This window comes from Lytechinus variegatus, chromosome 13 (assembly GCF_018143015.1).
Source record: "Lytechinus variegatus isolate NC3 chromosome 13, Lvar_3.0, whole genome shotgun sequence".
Classification (NCBI taxonomy): Eukaryota; Metazoa; Echinodermata; class Echinoidea; order Temnopleuroida; family Toxopneustidae; genus Lytechinus; species Lytechinus variegatus.
This window is the reverse complement of record NC_054752.1, coordinates 9,878,106-9,901,478: the sequence shown is the minus strand read 5'-3', so window position 1 is coordinate 9,901,478 and position 23,373 is coordinate 9,878,106. Positions and strand designations below refer to the sequence as shown.

Sequence of the window (23,373 nt, the reverse complement as noted above, 5' to 3'; positions counted from 1 at the left end):
TATTCAAATAGAAGTGCAGTGAATTTTCAATAAAACAATGAATGCATGAATATACATCATAGCTAGAAAATATTTGGAACGAACATGCATAATAGATGTTGACGTTGCTGGCCGTCCATAGTTGCGATTGATTGGATCAATCATAACTCTTTGTAAGACGGGGCTCTGATGTTGCATTTTTATGTGTTGTCCTCTGGTATTTCTTTGTAAAAATACTGATTTTCAGCTTTAATGAAATGTTCTTGTGCAGGTTGGCAACTCTGTGTAAGGTGTCCATCTAAAAGTTTTCTCTCAGATCAACCCTTTCAGTAGAAAAGTTGTTTTCATCTAAGTTCAAAACATTGGTCTTTTCACCCCTGCTAATGATATATTTTTCTTCAATGAAAACAATTGCTATATTGCTCGATTGAAGGTCGAATTCAAGAATGATTTTCCTCTAAATTAAAAAATGGCTCTTCACGTTACCATGACATTGCTCTGGCAACAATTGCTCCGATGGAAAATCTGCACGCTTCGTCAAACATAAATAAAACCTAACCACCATTACTAAATTATCCCTAATCATAATTTTTGCTTTATTCTGAATCAAAAACTTTCATTACAATCCTAACTCTTACCCTATGCACCCCGAAATATTAATGCCGGGAGCAGAGGTTGCAGGAGCTTATGTCGTGTCACCCTTTTCACCCCAGCTGATGATAAATTTCAGGGTTCCCCCAGTCATGGAAAATCCTGGAAAAATTTGTGAAAAGTCATGGAAAAGTCAGGGAATTTGGAAAATTGAAAAGTCATGGAATTGCATTTACCTCTTGGATATGGCAGCTTTCCAATTTGTTGTCTCGCAACTCTCATACTCTGTGATCATACTCTGCTATTACAATTGGTGTTCATGATTTCCATTTTTCCCAGTTTTGTGACATCCCAAATTCTGCCTAACTCTCGCGACGTCACAGGAAGTCATGGAAAGCAGCAATTTAGTCATGGAATTCTGTTTTCAAATTTCTGTGGGAACCCTGTATTTCTTTTCAAACAAATTATTTTCTTTCGTTTGATTGCAGGTTAAATTCAAGAATGGTGGACGCGGAGGTCGCTTCAACAGGAATCACGGTGGGCCCGGAGGTCCATACCACCAGCAACAGCATGTTCCGGATACATCCAATTTCCCCGTCAGGTAAGTCCAGTCTTCTGTCTAATCCAAACTTTGTTTAAAATCTACCGTACTTGAATAACCACCACATTGTTTTAAAGCTAAATGAAGGTATTTGCAGTAAAATACTAAATTCATGAGAAAGTCTGTAAAACCAAAGTTAAGTATGACTATATCATCGTGGATCTAGATCAGGTACAGTTACATAAACTGAACTTTGTGAAATCATAAAATCTAAGCTGAAATACGATCACACTGAAGATCGCCAAGACAGATAGGCACACGTGGGACAGTGTATTATTTTTGCTGGAAAAAAGACTGGACGGAAGTGACCGAATCCGCGCTTATTTTGCTTATTTCTCAGCAATTACACAATTTCTTCCAGAATCCTTTGGCACATATTTTTTATTAATACAAACAGATACTTTGGTGGTCATTATATTAGATTTTGTAAAAAGTCATTTTGAGATCGTTACCAGAATTGGAATTTATCTAAATGAGGTAAATGTATTGGATCTGGGGTCGTTTCACATAGTATTAAGTGTGATTGAGTCGTGCTTGAATGCGGATGCCCAAGTGATATGTAACATGCAATCTTAATGATTAATACTCAGTCGGTTGTGTTGTCTTCGCATTGTTTGACGAATAGGTGATGCCTTTTATTCGGTCGGCATTTAACTGGGAATGTAAGTATGACACTAAATCACACACAAATCTCTGAACACCCCTGATCTTTTGTGTCTTTCATTCATTCCAACATTTGTTTAATCTGGTCGAATACCACAAACAACAGCATGTTCATTAACCAGATACATCCAATATCCCCGTCAGGTAAATTATTAAAACTTGATGGCTTAAAGCATATCTGTAGTTTCTTGTTAAACCCCCTCCCCCCTCCAAAAAAAAAAAAAAATCATGTCACTTTCATATCATTACATGTTTATATTAAACACATGTGCCACGCAACGGTTGTGGTGAAAAGGGTATAAACTGAAAATGTTTATTATGGGATAAATCTACCAAGTTTACATCAAAATTTAATTTGATTGGGTCAGTGCCGCCTGATCACACTGGAATATCTGAGTATTTTTGTTTCTTTATGTAAAAGAACTTCTCAAGCAAGGAATGGGCTGAACATTTCAGGATATAATCTTTGTCAGTAATTTCCAATATCCAATTACTCAATTTGTAAAGCAAGTGCTCAAACAGCTATCATAAATGAAAATAAGTACAGAGTGGGGGGTGCTAGATGTTAATTTAAGATTATAGATTACTCAGATAACTGGTTAAACTGCGGAAAATTATAGTTCTACTATTCAAGCAATATCTTGATATCCTGTATACTGCATGTATGTTGGGTAATTGTTACCTTCAATGTTTCAATTTTAATACCTCTTCTATATGAAAAGTACACAGCAAGTCTGTTTTTATGGGATTTGTCATCCAATGGCGACAAATAATTTGTTCAATAATCTTGAAGATATTTAATTTTCCATATCCTTCCATGTTTAATTGTCAGAATTCTTGTACGAAGTGACTTCGTCGGAGCAATCATCGGAAAGGGTGGCGGAAACATCCAGTCTATCACCCAGGAAACAGGATGCAAGTAAGTCATTATCTCTTTAATATTTTCTCTTCGAAAAATAATAATGAATCAAAATTCATATAGTGCCTCTGTACAATTTCTAGAAGCACATGTGTGTTTATTTTTTCTGAAAAGCATATTAATACATGCACTTTGTATATGGGTTTGTTTTAAATCACAGTTAATTATCAATGAAGTAGAAAAAATGTAGACTAAGCTCGACAATGTGCAAGTTTGTTTCATTAAAAAAAATTGAAAGGGTGGGTAGAGGGGGAGAAAATCTTTCCTTTTCAGCAAAAAATAGAATGAGTAAGAAGGTCAAAGATACAAAATTTCTGAATTTTGAAAAAAATGTGGTTTGTTCTTTCATAATTTACTCCGTGTCACATAATTTCTATTCAGTGAAACTATCCTAAGTTCACCACCTAACAAAATCTGTTACCAAATATCCTCTATGCTTTGTCGTAGAGCTTCTTTTGTATTCAGAATATATTAGGTAATATCAATACCTTATGTATTATGAAGATGCGTAGACCTCTGAACAGAAAACATCAATTTGCATGCAGCGTGATGAGTATATTTTCTTGAATGAACAACAAAAAAAGGGCTTATCATTCATTTTAGCTCAATTTGCCTTTATTTAGAAGTGAGCTTGAGATTAGTAATGCTGAAGTCACGATATTAATGTCTGGTCTTAAAAGCAGTTCCATCTTTCCTTAAACTGCAATGTGATATTTGTAAGGATTAGACTTTCTTTACCTCTAAGATGCATCCGACTAGTTTCCATGGCAACAAACTTAATATAGATAAATATCATAAGAAGGGAAAGCATTGACGTAAATTGCAGGTTAAACTATGGTAATTGTCAATGCACACCACAAATCGAATCTGATGTAATGATTTTTTTTAGACAATAGTGAAAAAGAGACTTATTCTATCAGAAGAAAGAGCAGTGTGGTGTTACAGGTAAATGAAAGTAGTTGCAGTAAACCACTGATTTCGTGAGAAAGTATTTAAAACCAAGGTTAAGTATTACTATATCATTGTGGATCTAGATCTGGTACAGTTACATTAACTGAAATTTGTGAATTCATAAAATCTAAGCTGAAAAACGATCACACTGAAGATCGCCAACCAGATAGGCACACATGGGGCAGTGTATATTATTATTGCTGGAATAAAGACCCGACGGAAGTGCCCGAATCCGCGCTTATTTTGCTTATTTCTCAGCAATTACACAATTTCTTCCAGAATCCTTTGGCACATATTTTTTTATTCATACAAACAGACACTTGGGTGGTCATTATATTAGATTCTGTGAAAAGTCATTTTGAGATCTTTACCAAACCTGGCATTTATCTTTAAACATTCGGATGTGCTGTCCTTGAGACTTGCATACATAACTCAGAGCTCCTGCTCTGGGGATTTCGATCAGTCACATTATACATGCATGTAGATTAGACACAAACAATACGTAAATGTAAACCACGGGGGCCTGTAATCTGAATGCTGGTTTGCCTTGTACCATGGTCCAAGACCCCGTTCTCATTACACTTTCTAAAACTAGTTTAATGGAAACTGGTTCAGGAAAGCAGTTTGGAAGATTATTTGCTAGCGTTACCATTTGATCACCCGAAATTAGTTTTCATCAAAAAAAAAATTCGCGTAAGGCGAAATTGTTGCTATGGGAATGCTCTCAGTGGGGTGACACGTTCCGTGCGAAATTTGAAACTGCAGCGTACGCATTCTACACACAGTGTATGAAGTAGCGCGCTAAAAAATGTGCGAAGATCGCTTCTTGAAGAACGGTTGTGTCCTCACTTATGCTAAATCCAGTTTAACGAGGCAAAGCGATCTTGAAAATTACATCACGAGGTGGTTTTTTGAATCGGTTCAGAAGATGGCTTCCAAGATTGCTTCAACCGTTCTCATTACATGTTAAAACTACATGTAGTTTCCAGTATTGAACTAGTCTTAGGAAGGTAGTGAGAACAGTGTCTAACTCTATGCTAAAGTTATGGGAAGTTGAAAATGTCAGAGTTTAATTGCATTGTATGTTTCTTTTGTTTTCTTTTACTCTTTGGTCACATGTCAATGATGAAGAAAGCTGCATTATTGATTATTTCTTGACAATCATGAATGATTTGAGTTTCAAATGAGTATATAAATCGAACTTTTCCTGCTAGAGATTTTAGTCACTGTTGACTGTCCATAGTCAAACCACAACTTCAGACCAGCGTTGAAATCAACCCCGAGTTTAGAATACGGGCCTTGAGTGTAACTCACATGGCATTACAGGACAAAATTCCCATATTATGACTCCCGTCTGAAAATTTTTAAGGAAGCAGGGCGCACTAAAGAGACAACTTGCCCAAGAACCTAGGGCAGTTGCCCTAGCACGATTCCTTTTTAATTTTCAAATCAAATCCCTATTCATTCAAGAATAGTCATATATTTAGGGTTCCATGGCACAAAGGGTTTCAATCCACAAAATGTCAATGTCCAATCATGAAGCTATTATTGGTTCAATCAAGATATTGTTACATGCACATGTTGCTAAAATTCTAACAAGGAACCAATCAGAATTGCTCTTTCATATTTTTAAGATCTACTGTATTACAATTTATCTCCATGGGAGTAATTTTTAAATTGCAGTTGAAAATTAATTTTCATGGAAGACGAGGATACATGTATCACCTTTGGAGAAAAAAAAAAGCTTCACAGTTCTAGAAAGAAAGAAAAAAAATCATGTACTCGATGGTATGAATCTTGTCTAGACTGTCACGGCTGTTAGCACCAGAGCAAGATATTGGCTTAAAGTGCTGATGTGTACTTTGACAAACCGACGAGTCCTGCATATAGATTCCAAATTATGTACCATGGCACAAAATAATGGACTATGCAGGTACTATTATGTACATAATGTTCACCAGGAAAAGATGAACTATAAAGGCATGCTTTGGCAAAGGGCGCTTTTATCAAAAGTTCATGCTTGAATGAGGTTCTATAGTAAAAGAAATCTGCACAATCCATTGTACATTTGAAACACTTTTTGAGAATACTGGCCATGGAGTCTTGGATCTTGTAAATTACTCTGAAAAGAAACACTTTGGTTGCATATGAAAGCATTTTTTTTTTCCTGTCTCAACTGAAACTTGTATAAAGTGAAACATGAGTTGAAAATATGGTTGTTCATGATGAAAATCAGCAATAAAAAGAGCATGTTTTTTTTTCAATATTTTCAGAAACCACAAGATATTGATAGAAAAGAAAGAGTGTTTTGTTTGAAGCGTAATTCTGTAGAATTATATATTTATAGACAATGCAGAAGAAGCCTAAATAAAGTAGGACAGTGATGAAATTGGCAAAGTGGTATTCAAACTCTCTTTTAAGCTAGGGTTACACCAAAACTGAATTCTCCCAAATAAATTTGGACCGATTCTGCCTGAATACGGCCTGATTTGGATGGTTTCGGTGGAGTCCAATGCTCCTGAATCCCTCCCAAATTTCCCCGCATTTACGGAGGGAAAACAGAATACCCTCCAAACTACCCGAATACATGCAGGGTGTTACATAACTTTTTAGAAGCGCGTGCCCGGTCAGGCAAGTAAATTTTTAAATAGTTGGAATATACTTGCCCAAAAATCTATTTCACTTACCCCAAAAATCGTTGAAAAACAAGTTTTGCGGTTTTATAAACCATTGACCTTTTTTATTCTTTTGACATGAACTGATCTACCTTTTTATTGCATTTCTTTTCCAAAGTGATTTTATCTTGCCTGCCATGACCAAAATTAGGGTCAATATCATATTATATCGACCCTAATTTCAGTCATTCTACTGTGAGCATTTTGCTTTCTGCTGTGAATTTTGCTTGCCCAATTCGGGCAAGTAGCTTTGGTCTTTTACTTCAAAACACTTGCCCAACTCTAACTTTTACTTACCCCGGGCAATCGGGCAAGTGGTAATGTAGCACCCTGTACATGTATTCGGATGAATTCGCAGCTGATTCGGTTAGGATGTAATCCAGGCTTTAAAGAAAAGTGACTGAAAACAAAAAAAAATGGTTCACTCTTGGTGTTGTCACTACATGGCGTTGGCACCTGTCAGAACTCTCAACCACTAAAAATTTCTGACTGGCACTCAATGCTATGTCGTACCTAACCAACTGGCAGTGATTTTCCAAATTCAATTCACTTCATTTATTTCCTCTTTCAATCTTTGTATATTTACAATGATAGTTCAATATACATTTTTACAAATTTAACATTTAAATCAACTTTTATGATACAATAATACCATGAAATCAAAAGGGAAGGAGACCAACTAAAAAGTAGAGCTTGCAGGGTGAAGGCCCCCTTTTGTAATACATTATGAATTAAAAAATAAGATAAAATAAATAAAAAAACAAAATTAAATAAAAAACAATTGACAAAGAAAGTGATATGAAAATGATATTCTTGATATATACATGTAGACCTAGTGCAAAGCGACTAGTCCTTTGTCATCCTGAATGGCGGTGGCAAGGTATTGGGCAATATTCCGATCACTACTAAAAAAAGAAAGAAATCACCTGTGACAAATCTGTTTACTCTATATGTTTTCCTGAGTAAATATTAGATAGTGTGAACACAGCCATGGTGTCCCCCTTTAAGGCTCAACAGACTAATCTCAACCCGACACGTGGGTTAGGCTAGGATCACTGAGTACTACTTTCAGTCTGGCTTATACTGCTGATTATAATGAAGTAATGTAGACTTGTGGTTTCACTTCTTATCATGTCTGGGTTGATATTGTGGTATTTATTATTCTTGCGCTGCATCACAATACATGCATGAGACTGTGGTGTGTGTCTTTCCCAACCGGCGTTGAATTGTGCAATCATTGTGGGCGCAACTCGCCCCTAAACTTGCCACAAACAATGTTTTTTAAAATACCATCTTATCAAGTCAGGCCAACGAATCGAAAGCTAGTGTGTTATTATTTGTTATTTTACATCCCATCTCAATAACAATGCTCACTTGTCTGATTTTATCCATTTATTTTTTCTCCAAAATCAAATTAATTGGGGTGGATTACACCTTTAATAGCCTCATAATCTCTCTATTAATATGCCCAAGCATATTAATTTCTGATTATTTTTCTTTTCTTATTTGCTACAGAGTTGACATCCACCGTAAGGACAACATTGGATCGTCAGAGAAGGTACAGGTCAATAAGTGAAACCCTTCTTTTATTTTGTAGTAATTAATAAATATAGGCATGAAAAGAAATAAATAAATTTTTCAATAAACCATCAAGAACTTACCCAAATCATGACAACATTGATGAATCTTGATGATATTCTAATTGAGGTCAGCATGTTATTTATATTTTGGTAAAATAATGTGTAATCCTTCTTTTATTTTGTAAAAAATAAGCGGATGGAATGGAAGGAAATAGATTATCAATTTATATTGTGATGTGTAATCAATCCACATGCATTTCACTTTGTCATCTTCACTATGTGATACAATTCAATAAATAACATTTACCTGTCTATCTTTATACAAAAATAATAATAACAATGATGAATCCTATAAATCTTAATAAAAATGCTAGATGTTGGTAGCATGTAATTCTGTTTCATTCAGTAATATCACATTGCTTATGTAATTTAGAGCATTCTATGCTGTGTGCATGCTCATTTTATCAAGTGAATTCCTTGGTGTCTATGGCCCGTATTCTGAAGTCGGGTTTAAATTAATCCTGGGTTTAAAGTTGTGGTTGAGGTATGGATAGCCTATTGTTGCATAAATCATTAACAGTAGAGATAACAAATTTCAGCTCATTTGGCTCTCAAATCATTCATAATTGTCTAGGAAGTATAAAAAGATGATTGTCTTCACCATCGATGAATCAGGAAAGAGCACAGCAAACCTAAGAAACATACAACTTAATACAAATTTTGACACTTTTGGCTTTCCATAATTTTAGCACAGTGTTAGACCATGGTCTAAGTTAAAGGTATTGTTAAACTTTGTGAGCAGCTGATTTAAAAAATTCTCAAACCAAGATGAAACATGTGTACAAGTGCATGTATTAGAACTAATAAACCCTGAAAACAACCATTATTGAGAATGAAAAGCTAAAACTACAAGGCAAACCCCGATTTTGTAAATAGGCGTCTTATAGACACCTAAATAGTACACATAAGTGTATGGGATGAAATTAAGATGGTGTTTCCGGTCACTTTATATTTCAATTTTTGAAGCACTGAATAATTATTTTCGAATGCAATTTTTTCTGGGCTTCATTTTTGTAACATATCACAGACACAGGTGACAAGTGTGACATTCTAGCTCACATTTTTTAAAGTCAAACAAATGTTAACCAATCACTTTAAACCTGACTTCAGAATACGGGCCAATGAGTCTTGTACATTACAGACAGCCAGCAGGAAGGGATGTCTAGACTCTGACTCAGACATGTCTAACAGTCATCGTATGCTATACTACTTCAATCAATTCTCTTGTATCAAAAAAACAAACTATGTAGTACAACATGTATCATGATAATTGTAAATGTTTCATAATAACATTTGATTTTTTTTTATTTGTCCTTATTTGTCATGTTCTGTCTGTATAAATGGGGCAATAGGAAAATACTTGTATATCAATTATGGTCCATATGGTGGAGTTAGAGTTGGGAGACATGTATGTTTTATATGTACTTGATTTCTCAATAGCGAGACCGGATCCTCTTTGGGAGGTTTCCATATTGAGCAGTTGAAATTTAAGCTTTGATTTCAAATACAGTTGTTGTTTTATTTACAGATGAGGCTCCATGCCCTTGGCTAAAGTATAATTTCAGACCAGGTTTTTCAGGGGGGATTTCAATTTGACCCCCCCCCCTTCGGATCTCAGCCGTTAATTGCAAGATTGCTACAATATTGGGACGTGCATAGAGCCAGATGTAAACTACAAGACTCCAATTTCCCCCAAAATTTGCCCTACATGTGTTTTCTTGTGTTTTTGCTTTTAACTCACTTTAAATAGCTAGTAGAATTCTCAATTGGGAGAAAAAGAAACGGAATATTGATGTTTCTTACAAATCAATTTGACCCCCAGTTGATTAAGGGTTTATCTATATAGGTTTGCAACCCCTTACGGAGATTCATCAAACTTAAAGGGGATCAGAGATAGCAGCCCTCCTTCAGATTAAATGCTTCATATTAATCATATTTATGATTTTTCTTTTTTATAGGCAGTAACAATCTGTGGAGATCCCAAGGCAGTGACAGCGACCATCAAGAAGATCATGGATGTTATGCTCAAAGAAAGCAGTGAGGAATCACACACGTAAGTATAACTATTAATAATGATAATAATAGTGGTATATTTACCCAGTGTAGCCACTTCAGTTACGAAAACTGTTCTCCCAGCAGGCCCTGCTATTATTAATACCTGGCTAAGCTAGGCTACCTAGTCAGGTGCACACAGCTTTTTGACGAATTACTTCCTGCCGATACCCATTCCTCCATGATATTGCTGAGTTTCTGCTACATGCGATAGGGCAAATAGTATCCTCTTTCACACATCGATCGCACGACTCTGATGGACCATTTGATAACAACTCTATGGCCTTTTAAGCATCCAGTAATGAAACTCGGTATCATCTTGGAGATACTTGCCAAAGTCTTCACAGGGCTCAAATGAGGACAATGATGAAATGTCACTAAAGTTTCAGATTTGTTCCTCCAAAACATTATCATAGTTGTAAAGGAGATGTAACACATGAATGTATCCTCTTGAATTTCTCCCTATCGCATACAGCCGATACAATGCGATATCAACTATCAATGTCAATCAACATCTAGGGTAATTTTGTTTGGACATGCACTTCAAGTAGCAGTTAGCTCAGCAGCTGATCAATGCTACCACTTAGAGCTAGCTAAATATTCCTAGGCATTTACATGATAGAGGCGTCATGTATGGAACATGTTAGAATGCATCACCTCTTTTGTTTTGAATAAATTTCATTGGATAGAAGCAGAAAATTGTTGACGTTTCCCTTTTCCTGGGTAGAAGATGTAAAATGCATAACGCCCAGTGTGTGTTCAAATTTCAGCGCATAGAGAAGAGATATTTTTAAAAACGTTTCCCCTTTTCTTTCTTTCCAAACAGTTATATGCCTCTGTAAGCGCTTGCCCATGTGTCGATTCAATTTTCATTGGATAGAAAAAAAGAGTTGTATTTGTTTTCCCTTTTCTGCATAGAACATGTAAAATACGTTATTCTCAAGGTATCATTCAATTTTCATCGCATAGAGAAGAGTTTTAAGATGTTTCCCCCTTTTTCTTCTTCCAAGCAGTGTTATGCCTCTGAAAGTGCTTGCCCATGTGTCTTTTCAAGTTTCATGGGAGAGAAGAAAATATGTTTCCCCTTCTTAGAAAAGAACAGATTAAAATGCTTAATTTTCAAGATTTTATTCAATTTTTGTGGTTACAAGAGAAGAGAGTTGAAGATGTTTCCCCTTTTCTTTTTCCAAACAGTGATATGCCTCTGAAAGTTCTTGCTCACAACGCCCTTGTTGGTCGTCTAATTGGAAAGAACGGATCGTCAATCAACAGCATTATGGAAGAGTCAAAAGCCAAGGTCACAGTGTCACTGTAAGTACTCTCTTTAATCTCAAAACTTACGCCCGTGTCATTATGTTTATTTTGAAAAATGTTTAAACGGTATTGATAAACAGGGGGAAGGTTTCACGGGATGAGGGGGAGAAAAAAAAAACCTTCCCCAAAAAGTTGCTGAAAATTTCACATCTTGACATTCAAGAAATGGCCATCTATTTTTCATATTTCCTTGCAATTGTTTTGAATTAGTTGGAAACTATCAAGAAAGTGAAGAATATTCCCTTCTTTCTCAACTCGTCATTTTCAGTTGCTGTTTTTCTCGGTTTATTCACATTAAAGTCTACATGTGGGACTATAATATGTTGCAAGTACTGAATAAATAAATTGAATTGAATTGAAATCCAACATGAACATTACAGCCCATGGGATACACTTCTTTATGGAAAATTGAATTTTAAAGAATCTTAACGAAGAAAGAATTGACATCTGTCTGGTTTTCAGGATCCAAGACCTCACAGTGTTCAACCACGAGCGCACCGTGACCATCTACGGCACCCCCGAGCAGTGCATCGCCGCCGAAGCGCTGATCAGCAAGAAGCTACGCAAGGCCTACGAGAGCTACATCCAGAACCTCCAGCCCCAGCAGCACGATCTGTTCCCTGGTCTGAACCACATGAACCTCATGTCGGGTGGTATCCATCCCGGACAGCAGGGCCCACCCGGACCCCACTACGGAGGACCCGGACAGTTTGACGGTGTAAGTACCGGGACGTCACTCAAAAAGTTTATTGAATGAGAAGAAAATAATGGGATCTCACATAAAGCTCACGTCTGTCAGATGGGACATTGCTCGCACTCCACATTTATTACCCTGGTTTGACATAGACCCTGTTCTTATTACCGCCCTAAAACTAGTTTACTAGAAATTAGTTTAACGTGTAATGAGAACGGTCAAAGCTCTCTTGGACGCAATCTTCCAAACCAGTTCGAAAAACTACCTCGCGATGTAGTTTTCAAGATTGCTTTGCCTTGTTAACCTGGTTTTCGTGTGAGGACACAACCTTTGTTTGGGAAGCAATCTTCGCACATTTTGAGCGCGCTACTCCACACACTGTGTGTAGAATATCTATGCTGCCGTTTCGAATTTCGTGTGGAACATGTCACCCCCACTGAGAGCGTTGCCATAGCAGCAACTAGGCCACCTTACATGAAGTGGTTTTGAAAGCCACCTTCGGCTGATCAAATTAGAACGCTAGCAAAGCAATCTTCCAAACTAGTTTCCTGAACCGATTTCCAGTAAACCAGTTTTTTAGAAAGTATAATGAGAACGTTGTCATAGATGCCTATAAGGCAATCTTAACATACATACAAGGACAAATTCCTGTAGAGACTCGTTTTCCTTACCAGGGCCCTGTTGCATAAAAGTTACCATTATGATAACTTTGCCATCCAATGGTTACTTGCATGAACTCCTTGATTTTGATTGGCTGTTGATCACCGTTACCAAGGTAGTTAACGTTGGGAATCACTAGAGAAAAATGCATCCTGAGCATTGAGTCACTGATACATTTGGGAATTCAGCTTTAGAAGTATTGATAAAAAAGTTTTAATTGACTAGCATGTTATTTTTACCACATATTCAGTGCATTTCTTTGTTCTTTTTTCCTTCTTCATTTTGCACAGCCCCACTACCATAACCAGCCTCCAATGAATATGCCACATGGCCCTCAGCCTGGCATGGTGAGTATCGATTCATTTATTGTATTTTTTATGCTTTTCGCGGAGAGGGGAGGGGGGCTTTACAGGTTTAGTTATCTATAATGTTTTATGATATTGACAAGTTACGATTGATTAATGAATTACCACTTATGTTTTTTCAATCTCTTTTGAGATTATGTTATATTCTGTTTTTGGATTTTTTCTGAATATGTTTGCAATTTACCAGTGTAAATAAAATTTCTGACAAACTATGTTTCCGCAAACAAACTATTGTTTTTTCCCGGTATCATCAAGGCATTTTTTTTTTTTAGACCACATCCAGTCTAATTTCATTCTCTATCTCAATTTACTATTCCCAACTCTGGTGTCCCTTTCTTATGGTAACTTTGCCATTTTGACAACTTCCATGGTAGCAGGGCTCATCATTTGATTGATTGTTTGAAATAGATCATTCAACCCATTTTACAATGACATCATCTTTCATGCAATTTTGGATCCTGACAATTTTTGCCCATTGCTCGCACGCCAAGACAATGGCGTTGCTCATTACTTGTGTTTGTAGCCTGCTGTAAACGAAAATCAAGGGACTGCATGCACTGCATTGACATCAATGTCAATTGACAAGGATCTATGTCTAAGTGTCATATAAAACAAATGTATGATGGACAAAATATATCATTATGTGAAAGATGAAATGAAAGATGTTTTCATCATTTACCTCTGAAGTATTATGTCCATGGCACTAAAAAAACTTTAATTATGTATAACATCTGATAATATATGTTTCCGCAAACCCCGGTGCTAAATGGGTACCCGGTAGGATGTGAAAGATATTGTATGTTTGATTTTGCCAGCGCCATAACAGGCTGCAATGAATGCAAGGAATGCTCCCCAGGGAGTGGAAATTGTGCACTTTTCGTGCGGGATTGAAATGAATCCAATGACCGGGGTAATAATATGCTGTAACACGCTTTGAGCCATTCTGGGAAAAGCGCTCTATAAAAATGGGCTATTATTATTATGCCTTTGTCATTGTGTTCAGAACCAGGAACCTAGCGAGACGACCTACCTGTACGTCCCCAGGGAAGCCGTAGGAGCTCTCATTGGAGTTGGAGGAAAGAACATCAGGAACACTGCTCGTGCCTCAAATGCTACCATCAGGGTGAGTCTATCGATTCCATGACATTTGCTCCGGCAACAATTGCTATAAATTTCACGCACTATAATCAAACAACTTACCTAGCTCAGGATTTGACACAATACCCTATCCTAAACCTAACATAAGACCTGAAGTTGGGTTTAACTTAAACTCAGGTTTAAAGTTGTGGTTTAAGTATGGAGAGCCAATTGTTACATAAATCACTAACAGTAGAGATATCATACTTCAGCTCATTTGGCTCTGAAATCATTCAAAATTGTCCAGGAAGTATAAATAGATGATTGTCTTCAAGATCGATGAATAAGGAAAGAGCACAGTAAACATAAGAAACATACAACTAAATAAAAATGTTGACACTTTTGGCTTCCCATAATTTTAGCACAGAGTTAGACCATGGTCTAAGTTAAACCCGACTTCAGAATACGGGCCTATAGCAACCCTTATCCTACATCTTAAGGCCACCGCACACCTGACGACCCGACTGGTCTACGACTGGCTTGCGACCGAGCGAGTAGAGATGAATCGCAAGGTAGTCATAAGCCTCGACACCGCACACCTTGCGATCCGATTACCATGCTGTCTGTGATTCACGCATGCGCTTACTACTGCGTATGCGCGTTTATCATATACACGTCGCGCAACTCTGCTGTCTGATTGGCTGGAAGTTGGATTGAGCTTTTGATTCGGTCGTAAGGATTCGACATGTCAAATTCTTACGATTTTCCTTGCGACTTGTCTCTGACTGGTCTGCGACTCTGAAGCTGACAAGAGCTGTGAAGTCACATCCCCCCTCACTCAGTCGCAAGCCAGTAAATAAATAAAGCCTGGAGCAATTTTGCATGAGAAAAGGTTGTCACCAATTAGTCAAGCTCTGCGTCTTGCAATAATGGTAATCATTCAAGGTTATTCTTCTTATCATTTCCATTTAAGAACAAGAATTTTTCAGGGGTCCACAATCTGAAAGCATTTTTTTAGCTGATCTCTTTATTTCTAAAGATATTGATCATTGCTGATAATTGGACCTTATATTTTGTTATGTTTACTCAAGTAAAAAACAAAACAAATGATTTCAACACTTAGTGAAATGAGCATCTGGAGAATGAAACGTGTGATTTGCGCGAGGCCCTGTAACACATTACAGTGCAGTCAATATTTAGAATTGTTTGTGATTTCTTTTTCGATAGTTTCTTATTGGGTATTGCAAGAAACTTGCGATCAACTTGCAAGTCAATTTTTGGTCCCTAAAGCAATCATCTGTCTTGCAGTTAATTGCAAATTAGTGATTGATTGCTAATTTGTTCCTTGAAACAAGAAGTTTTATCTGATTTGCTACAGCTGACATTGATCTATCAGTTGTAAAATTGCAAAAGAATATTTGCAATTGGATTGCAAATATTTTCTTGCAACACCCCCTTAGACTTACAATAAGTATTATTTGATGAATTGAATTAAATTATCCAACACTAAAAATGTGCTATATTTATTCAACCAATGTACTTCATGAATGACATGTAAGATGGGAGTGCCTCGACACCAGACCCAAAGAAAGTAATTTACTTAATATAAATCTGTGAATGTGATGTAGGGTAATGGTTGGTGCATCTCATGTGTATCCTTTACAAAATACGAATTCTGACAGAGAATATGAGAAGGTGGCTGAGAAATAAAGCGATGTCATTTGGCAATGATGATAGGAATTTTGAAGTTTTTTTTTAATGAAACATTTTACATTTTTCCAATCCAGATTGCCCCAGCCGGCAACGAGGAAAGCAATGAGCGTTGCGTGAAGATCATCGGAACTCCCGAATCCCAGTGGCGTGCTCAGTTCTACATCTACGACAGGATCCGCTCTGAGGGAATCCTCGGTAGCGGCGAGGTCCACCTCAGGTCAGAGATTGCCGTACCTTCCCAACTTGTCGGTCGCATCATCGGAAGGAGGGGACAGAGTGTATGTGTATTTTCATTGACGTTATGATTATTATAAATGCCAGCTGTGGTCACAATATTCGAAATGATTTCAAACACAATCTAATGAAATGAATGCCCAAGTGAGTTTATTATGAATGAGATGTGTGGGTCATCTGATTCTGGTAGCTGATATGTTATTTCTGAGAATTTAACTAAAAAATGAACATGTCATTGTAGCCAGGTGTTGGGTCTTTTTCCAATCAATAATAATTTGTTCGTCAGCTTTACCTTATTTGGTTGAGTACAACCCCACCTTCTACACCTCGCTCAAATCGGACTCTAAACACAAAGTGTTGGGGCAAAAAGGACATCCTTTATAAAACATTTTAATTTTGTTTTATCATCCCCGCAAATTCAACCCTAAACACGTAATTTTCCTAGCGAAATAGATACCCTTTTTTCATTATTTTTGTGTTTTTGACACCCTTATCACGTTACGTACGTAACGTGCCCTATCGTGAGTTTTTTATAAAAGAGATCCTTTTTACGTGTTTTTTTGGTCGCGCATGGTATCCACTCGTCAATGTAAGTGGCCCCCTGGGGTACATATCATAAACTTCAGTATGTCCATGTTCAATGTGTTTTATACTCTGATTTTGTTTATACAGGTAAGGGAGCTACAGCGTGTCACCGGCGCTCGTGTGGAGGTACCCCGCCGCAGGGGAGTGGATGGTGCCGGAGACGAGGGATCCTCCGAGCCACCACAGGAAAGCAATAACCAAAACGGCAACAACAGTGGTGACGTTGTCGTCAAGCTGGAGGGACACTTCTATGCCAACCAGGTAGGTGTTTCTTAAAGCTCTTTGTAAGTTACGAGCGACTTTATGAATGACTAGTGATCCTCTCTTGGTGACACAACACTTTAAACAACAGAGTTTAATTCTACTCCACAGAGTGGCACTTTATGGCCCGTATTCTGAAGTCGGATATAACTTACTCTCAGGTTTAAAGTTGTGGTTTAAGTATGGGTAGCCAATTGTTACATAAATCACTAACTGGAAATGTTTTATTTCAGCTCATTTGGCTCTCAAATCATTCATAATTGTCTAGGAAGTATAAATAGACGATTGTCTGCACCATCGATGAAACAGGAAAGAGCACAGTAAACATGAGAAACATACAACTTGATAAAAGTGTTGACACTTTTGGTTTCCCATAATTTCAGGACAGAGTTAGACCATGGTCTAAGTTAAACCCGACTTCAGAATACGGGCCTATAAGTCCAATATATTACTATCAATCATTATTAATTCAAGTTTGTATTCATGTCTTTATCACATGCTTTTCTTGGTGTAGCTACCACAGGAAACAATTTTTCATTCACAACCACCACCATTAACCCTAAAAGATGGCTTTAATAACAATAAAGAGAAAATAAGTAATGGAAAAACACAAAAATAAGATCTTCCAAAGATTGTACAAGTGTTGAAATCTCTTGATTAAAAGTCAGGGAGTGTCGATTGACTGTAATGGCTTTTCTAATTGCTGTGTACGTTGTTATACGTTTCTGTTTTTTCATAGGCTGCTCAAAGACGCATCCGCCAAGCCCATCGAGAATACGTCCAGCGACAAAATTTCCAGGGTAGACCCGGTGGCAGACGATACTACCGAGGAGGACCAAACCACCAGCAGCAACAACAACAGTAAAATGGCCTGTTGCCATGACGATACAGCACACCAAGCAAGAAAAAAAATGGGAAAAAATTAGGGAATTTTGGACATAATATTTAGGGAAGCACTAAGAAGTATTTCAAGCACTGCCAAGCGTCTTAATGAAATTTGTTTGAAGAAAATAAGTGCAAAATAAAAAGAGAAGTGAAATTGAAAAACCATGTATGGTTTAAAAAGAAGAGAAAAAATAGAATTTTGAAAAGAAGAAAAAAAAATGAAATTAATAAATCTTGGCAAGTGTGTGATGGAGTTTATATATGTGTGTGTGTGTGTGTGTGTGTGTGGAGAGAAATTTAGTGAGAGAGAGAGAGAGAAAGTGTGAGAGAATGTGTTTGTGTTCATGTATGAAGAATTGACCACAGTTTGCTGATAAAAGCTGTGATCGAATTTGATGAATTTCGAAAGCTCTTGAAGCATTTGCCAAAAGAAATGTGGACAATAATGGGGAAAAAAGATATATTGTCCTAATTAAAGTTTGGTGTGATTGGGTTGGGGTGGGATTCTGAATTCTTTTGGTTTAAGTCTTGGCAGGATTATTATTCTAAGTTGAAGTCTACTTCTCAATTTTAACCACCCTTTCCTTGAGAAGCGCAGAAACCTTGTATTTCCATGATGCTTTCGATGCTCCGTCGCAGTGCCGTAAACATGGCCAATTGGAATTGGATCGGTGAGATGTCGGCTTTTTGACCTAAAGCATCATGGAGATTGTGATCGCGGTCACATCGTCTCTTAACGTGAGTCGAAAAGGGTGGATTCTTGGAGATTATTTCTTGTTTCTGAACTTGATAATGGACCTACCTCAGTTTTCTCTTCCAAACATCCCTATAGGCAGTAGGCCCGTCACACAAAGCTTTGTGATCGATCGTACGCTTGATTTTCACCATTGATAGTGCAGTGAAGTCAATGAAATCAATCGCAAAGAATTGTTCTCTGATCAACTGCAAAGCTTTGTGTTACAGGCCCTAGAAACATTCCATGCAGGAGAGTTCCAACACGGGATCATCAAGCCTACATTATTATGGAATCTTCAGTCGAAAAAATGACTGAAATTTGTGTTAATTTGCTGCTTGGGTGTGTTGAATGATGATTGCCTTATTGTACAACTGTACCTCAAAAGTGTAATTAGGGTTTTCTTGAAATGTAGCGATGGAGATCTCTCCTGCGTGGACCAAGAAATTGTCTCCAAGATTGTAAAAACCTTTAAAAAGTTTAACAAACCTTGACATGTGCAGCAAACACACAATTGTAACTAAAAAGCGAATAGTTTTACTCCCTGATTGGACGGGGGTATACAGAGAATCTGCTAAATTTTGATTGACTTCAAGCAAACGACATTCCGGCAACCATTTTTAATTTTTTTTTCTAATTTGCTAGAGAGAAAAGTTTCATTTTGTTTGAAACAAAATGTTTAACTTTCATTGATAATAACGATACCGAGAGACAAAACGTGGGTTAGGGTTTATTGTGTGTTTATTTATTTTATTTCCCCTTTTAATTGACTTTTTCTAAATTCTTTCAGAAGTTTGTCTCTTGTATTGAAACTCCGAGATGACTGTATATTTTATGGCCAGTCAAAGAAGAAGAAAGAAAGAGAAAGAGTTTATATTTCTTACTTTATTTTTTACTTTTGATATAAAAAAAAATCGAAAAAATATATGAATGAAACGGTCCAAGTTGGAAAGCCCTTATAGACGTGTCAACAACTCCCCACTTTTAAACCAAACTAAAAAAGTGAGGTCCGTTATACACTTCAGATTTGCACAACTCTTTTTCTTAAAGCAAAAATAGCCAATTTAATCAGTCCTTGTAGTAGTTAACAAATAGGGATGTAACCAATATTGGGTGCCAAAATGTTTTTTGTTTGCTGGTATCTAATTGTTTGACAACATACTGGGGTTTATGACAGCCTCGAGTTTTTTCGTTCAGCAGAATAAGAAAGGGTTATCGTGTAAAGGCAGTTCAGAAAGGGTCAAAGGTCATCACGACCTGTTGTCCAGGTAACGCTGCCACATAGTCAAGTATAGCTGTTTCCACAACCTTACAACATCATAGGCAGTTCAGGGGAAACACAAAAAGTTAAAATATATACAGATATATATATCTACAACAACCAAAAAAATAGAAAAATGTAAAAAAAAAAGTTATTTCAGGGCGAGCGTGCCCACGGTAAAACAGCATCGGCAGTATGTAGTGACTGCCGTCTTGATTTCTTCACCCGTTGCGGTCATACACCGATTGGGTAGGTTTGAAAGAAATAACGGATGTCAGCATTCAATCTAGCTGCGTCATTCCTACGCCGCTTCTACATCGCCTCTCGGTTTGAACGGTCTACTCGCGTTTTTTTAAATATGTCAAGGCTCAACCGGGTTGTTGACAGAGAATTTTCGCTTTTTAGGGTTGGTGGAAGACCCAGCTCAAAATAACAATGCTGTTTGTGTCCTCTTCCATCCAAGGATCGAGTCTTGCCTGAGGAGTCGTCTGTACTTCCCCTAGATGCGATGTAGAACGGCTCTTAATCTCATGCACAAGTGGTTACAAGTGGAGTATCTGTATTTTGTGATTTTACTTTCTTTCCTTTTTGTCATGTTAACCTCGTCTTTGATTGAATAATGTTGTATTTACTTGTAATTAGTAGCGCAGGAAAAAGGGGCGTGTACTCTTCGCCGCGTACACGCCTTAATTACAGGATATAGCGTACCAGTCGCATTGGCATGATACACTGCATATCCTTTTGTAGTCTTTAACTAACAATCATACAATTGTAAAGTAAGAAGTCTTGATCGAGTTTGTGAATCGAGTTGATCGGACCTTCGCGGATGCGACACTCGCGCAGGCAACATCACCAAAAAAATCTGTAGTTTAAACGCATGGTAGTTATTAAGAATCACATTATATATGTATGGTTCATAAGGTTGCATTATCTGTAGAAATATATACCTATAAATTTTTTTTTTCCTGTAGTGTTTATTTTAGTGCTTTTTTATGACTGATCCGAGCAAGATACGTTGAGGTGAAGTGGATTATTCCATAGCCTATTTTGATTCATATATAGAGAAATGGGCGGATCAATATGTAACAATGCCCGGAAAGATATGCATATATACGGTGAGACTTCAAGTAGTCATCTTTCGGCTATACTTCAAAACTCTAGGAAAAAAAAATCAATGCATGCCATTAATATTAGTGTAGTACTATTGGTCTTTACACTTCTACACGCACAACACGTTGGTCCGACAGTCTGGCATACCCTTATTCTGGTACAATCGAAGTCGACTTATATAGCATATGTTTTTGAGCGTTTCAATGTTTCCATGGAGATTCCTTTCCATGGAAATGGATGAATGATTTGTGGATGGCATGCAGCTGTGCTGGTGCCCTCCAACCACTCTGTACAGTTTTCAAATACTCTTTTTAAGGAATACTATATACATGTTATTGAAATTTTTTGGAAGAGGAATTTTCGAATGGATTATTTTGGATTTTTCTGTTATCTCTCCAATCAAATGTACATTTTTAGTAGATTTAGATTTTGACATTTTGCACCAATTTTACAATTTTATCATTCTTATGCAGTCGGGCAAACTCCACTTGTGGCCGCTTGTGCATCGCCGAAGTGAAACGTATTTGTTTCACTCACCGTACATAGAATCGATCTAGCATGTTGATTTGTTTTTAAGTGATTGTGAAATTCCAAATGATAACAAGGTATAAACGAGCATTTGGTTGATGTGAAATAATGCCTTAATTACATCTTATGAATGTTGAGTTGAAGGGAAACCCATCCTTTGTTATCATTTGTACGAAAGCAGAAAAGTAAGAATAATCGGGTCAGAAACATTTGGAGCAAAAAAATTGGATCATCGTCGATAAATTCAAATGTTTGATGGTGGTCTCGAATTCCAAGGATCCAATACAGGAGTGATTTACGGGCTTCTATCCAGTTCCATTCAAACTTTTGTAACTGATTATACTTTCTTTTCTTAATCCCCTTTCAAAGGATGGGTTTCCCTGTTGAATAACAGATACACACTACCTCTACAGTAAATAAACAGGTCTCCGCCGACCCAAGCCAACGGGGGAAGGCACAGCCTTGCACTAGCAGCACTTGCTCCATGGTGAATAAAACGGGTGTTAGATATATATATATATTTCCATGCGGCACGTGCGATTGGTGTCCAAAGCCATGCCGTCTCCGGCTGGTTCGGGTCGGTGGAATATTGCTTATCTTGAACTCAGAATCCTCAATACATTATGTGCCAATATCCTGTGACACTCAAAGAAATGGGTAGGACGGGGATACGAATTTGAAACATAATTGGATGCTGGCTTGCAATCCACCTTCCAGCTCCATAACCTGTTAGTGTGTATTTTATTTGTCTACCCGGCTTCACGGTATTCCCCGGTGTTCTGGTCATCTGCGCTGAACACGTTACGGGAACCTGTGATGCTGTCGGGATTTGGAGAGCCGATGTCATTCATATTTGTCGTGTTAGGTCACATTTGCCATCGTCAGACGATGAAGACGTATCGTTGGTGGGGTGATGACATATTATATCTAACAAATTATCAATTTATCATGAGAGCTACATGTCATGGTAGCCATAATCTTATCGTGTACGATGGCTACCGTACACATCACAACAGGGTCATAGAAGGGTTATCTGCCATGAGATTTTGAGAGGGCTTATCGGCATTCCTACCTTTAAAATCATCAAAGAAACACTTCAAATAAAAAAAATAGAATAGAAAATCTCAATCACCCCACGAACGATATAATTTGGATAAAACTAAGAATACCGCTGCAAAAAACATTGAAACCATTTTCTCCATTAAGGTTAAATCGGTTATAAGAGTTGCGTTCACAAGGTGGATCTTTGAGATAGTTGGCACGTGTGAACGCAGCGTCCAACACACACGGTCATAAGGGATTTATGGTGATACAGTCGTCTTAACGTTGCCTGGTAGAAGCTAGATCGAGGTCTATCCACTGTCTACCTGGACCTGTAGAAGAAAATAAACTCATTTTGTTGTTCAAACCTTAGGTGTTCAGTGATACATGATATAACAAATCCTGGGTTTTGATTCTGTTACACGTCCGGTTAGCAGATTTAAATGTTGTATAATCATTAAGTAAAAAAAAAAAACATGGTTATATCTAGTAAACATTCATTTACCGCCCGTTTGCCATTTGTTCATTTACACATTTTTTTTCTGTTGTTTCCGAAACATTGGAAATAAATTATTCAAGTTAGAAACGCCCATCTGTGTACTTACATGTCTTATTTGTTTGCTTGTTTGAGGTATTAGATGCTTTTGTTGAATTGCAGGAAACAATTGGATTAATTTACAATGCAGGTATGACTTGCATATTGAGGGGAGTGGTTTACAAAGTGTGTGACTTTGATTCAAACAAGTTGAAAATTTATTCAAATAGATTTTTACCAATCGGATGAATCTCTTACGGGGGTGTTGCAGGAAAATATTAGCAATCAATCGCAAATATCCTGTTG

At 37.2% G+C, this 23,373-nt stretch overlaps 1 protein-coding gene across 5 annotated transcripts in view; it reads left to right on the top strand.

The window, feature by feature from the left end:
• LOC121426908 (insulin-like growth factor 2 mRNA-binding protein 3) overlaps nucleotides 1-23,122 on the top strand; it is a 42,103-nt gene extending 18,981 nt beyond the window's left edge. For 4 of the 5 annotated variants that reach the window (XM_041623320.1, XM_041623319.1, XM_041623318.1 and 1 more), the window contains 11 exons: nucleotides 1,059-1,171; nucleotides 2,667-2,753; nucleotides 7,895-7,943; nucleotides 9,978-10,072; nucleotides 11,266-11,382; nucleotides 11,848-12,103; nucleotides 13,030-13,086; nucleotides 14,108-14,227; nucleotides 15,969-16,172; nucleotides 16,801-16,974; nucleotides 17,714-23,122. In XM_041623320.1, coding sequence (XP_041479254.1) covers nucleotides 1,059-1,171; nucleotides 2,667-2,753; nucleotides 7,895-7,943; nucleotides 9,978-10,072; nucleotides 11,266-11,382; nucleotides 11,848-12,103; nucleotides 13,030-13,086; nucleotides 14,108-14,227; nucleotides 15,969-16,172; nucleotides 16,801-16,974; nucleotides 17,714-17,839 — 1,398 coding nt within the window. In that variant the 3' untranslated portion in view covers nucleotides 17,840-23,122. The remainder of the gene's footprint in view (nucleotides 1-1,058; nucleotides 1,172-2,666; nucleotides 2,754-7,894; nucleotides 7,944-9,977; nucleotides 10,073-11,265; nucleotides 11,383-11,847; nucleotides 12,104-13,029; nucleotides 13,087-14,107; nucleotides 14,228-15,968; nucleotides 16,173-16,800; nucleotides 16,975-17,713) is intronic. The other variant, XM_041623317.1, reaches the window with a different exon arrangement.
• Nucleotides 23,123-23,373: the final 251 nt, after the last annotated feature.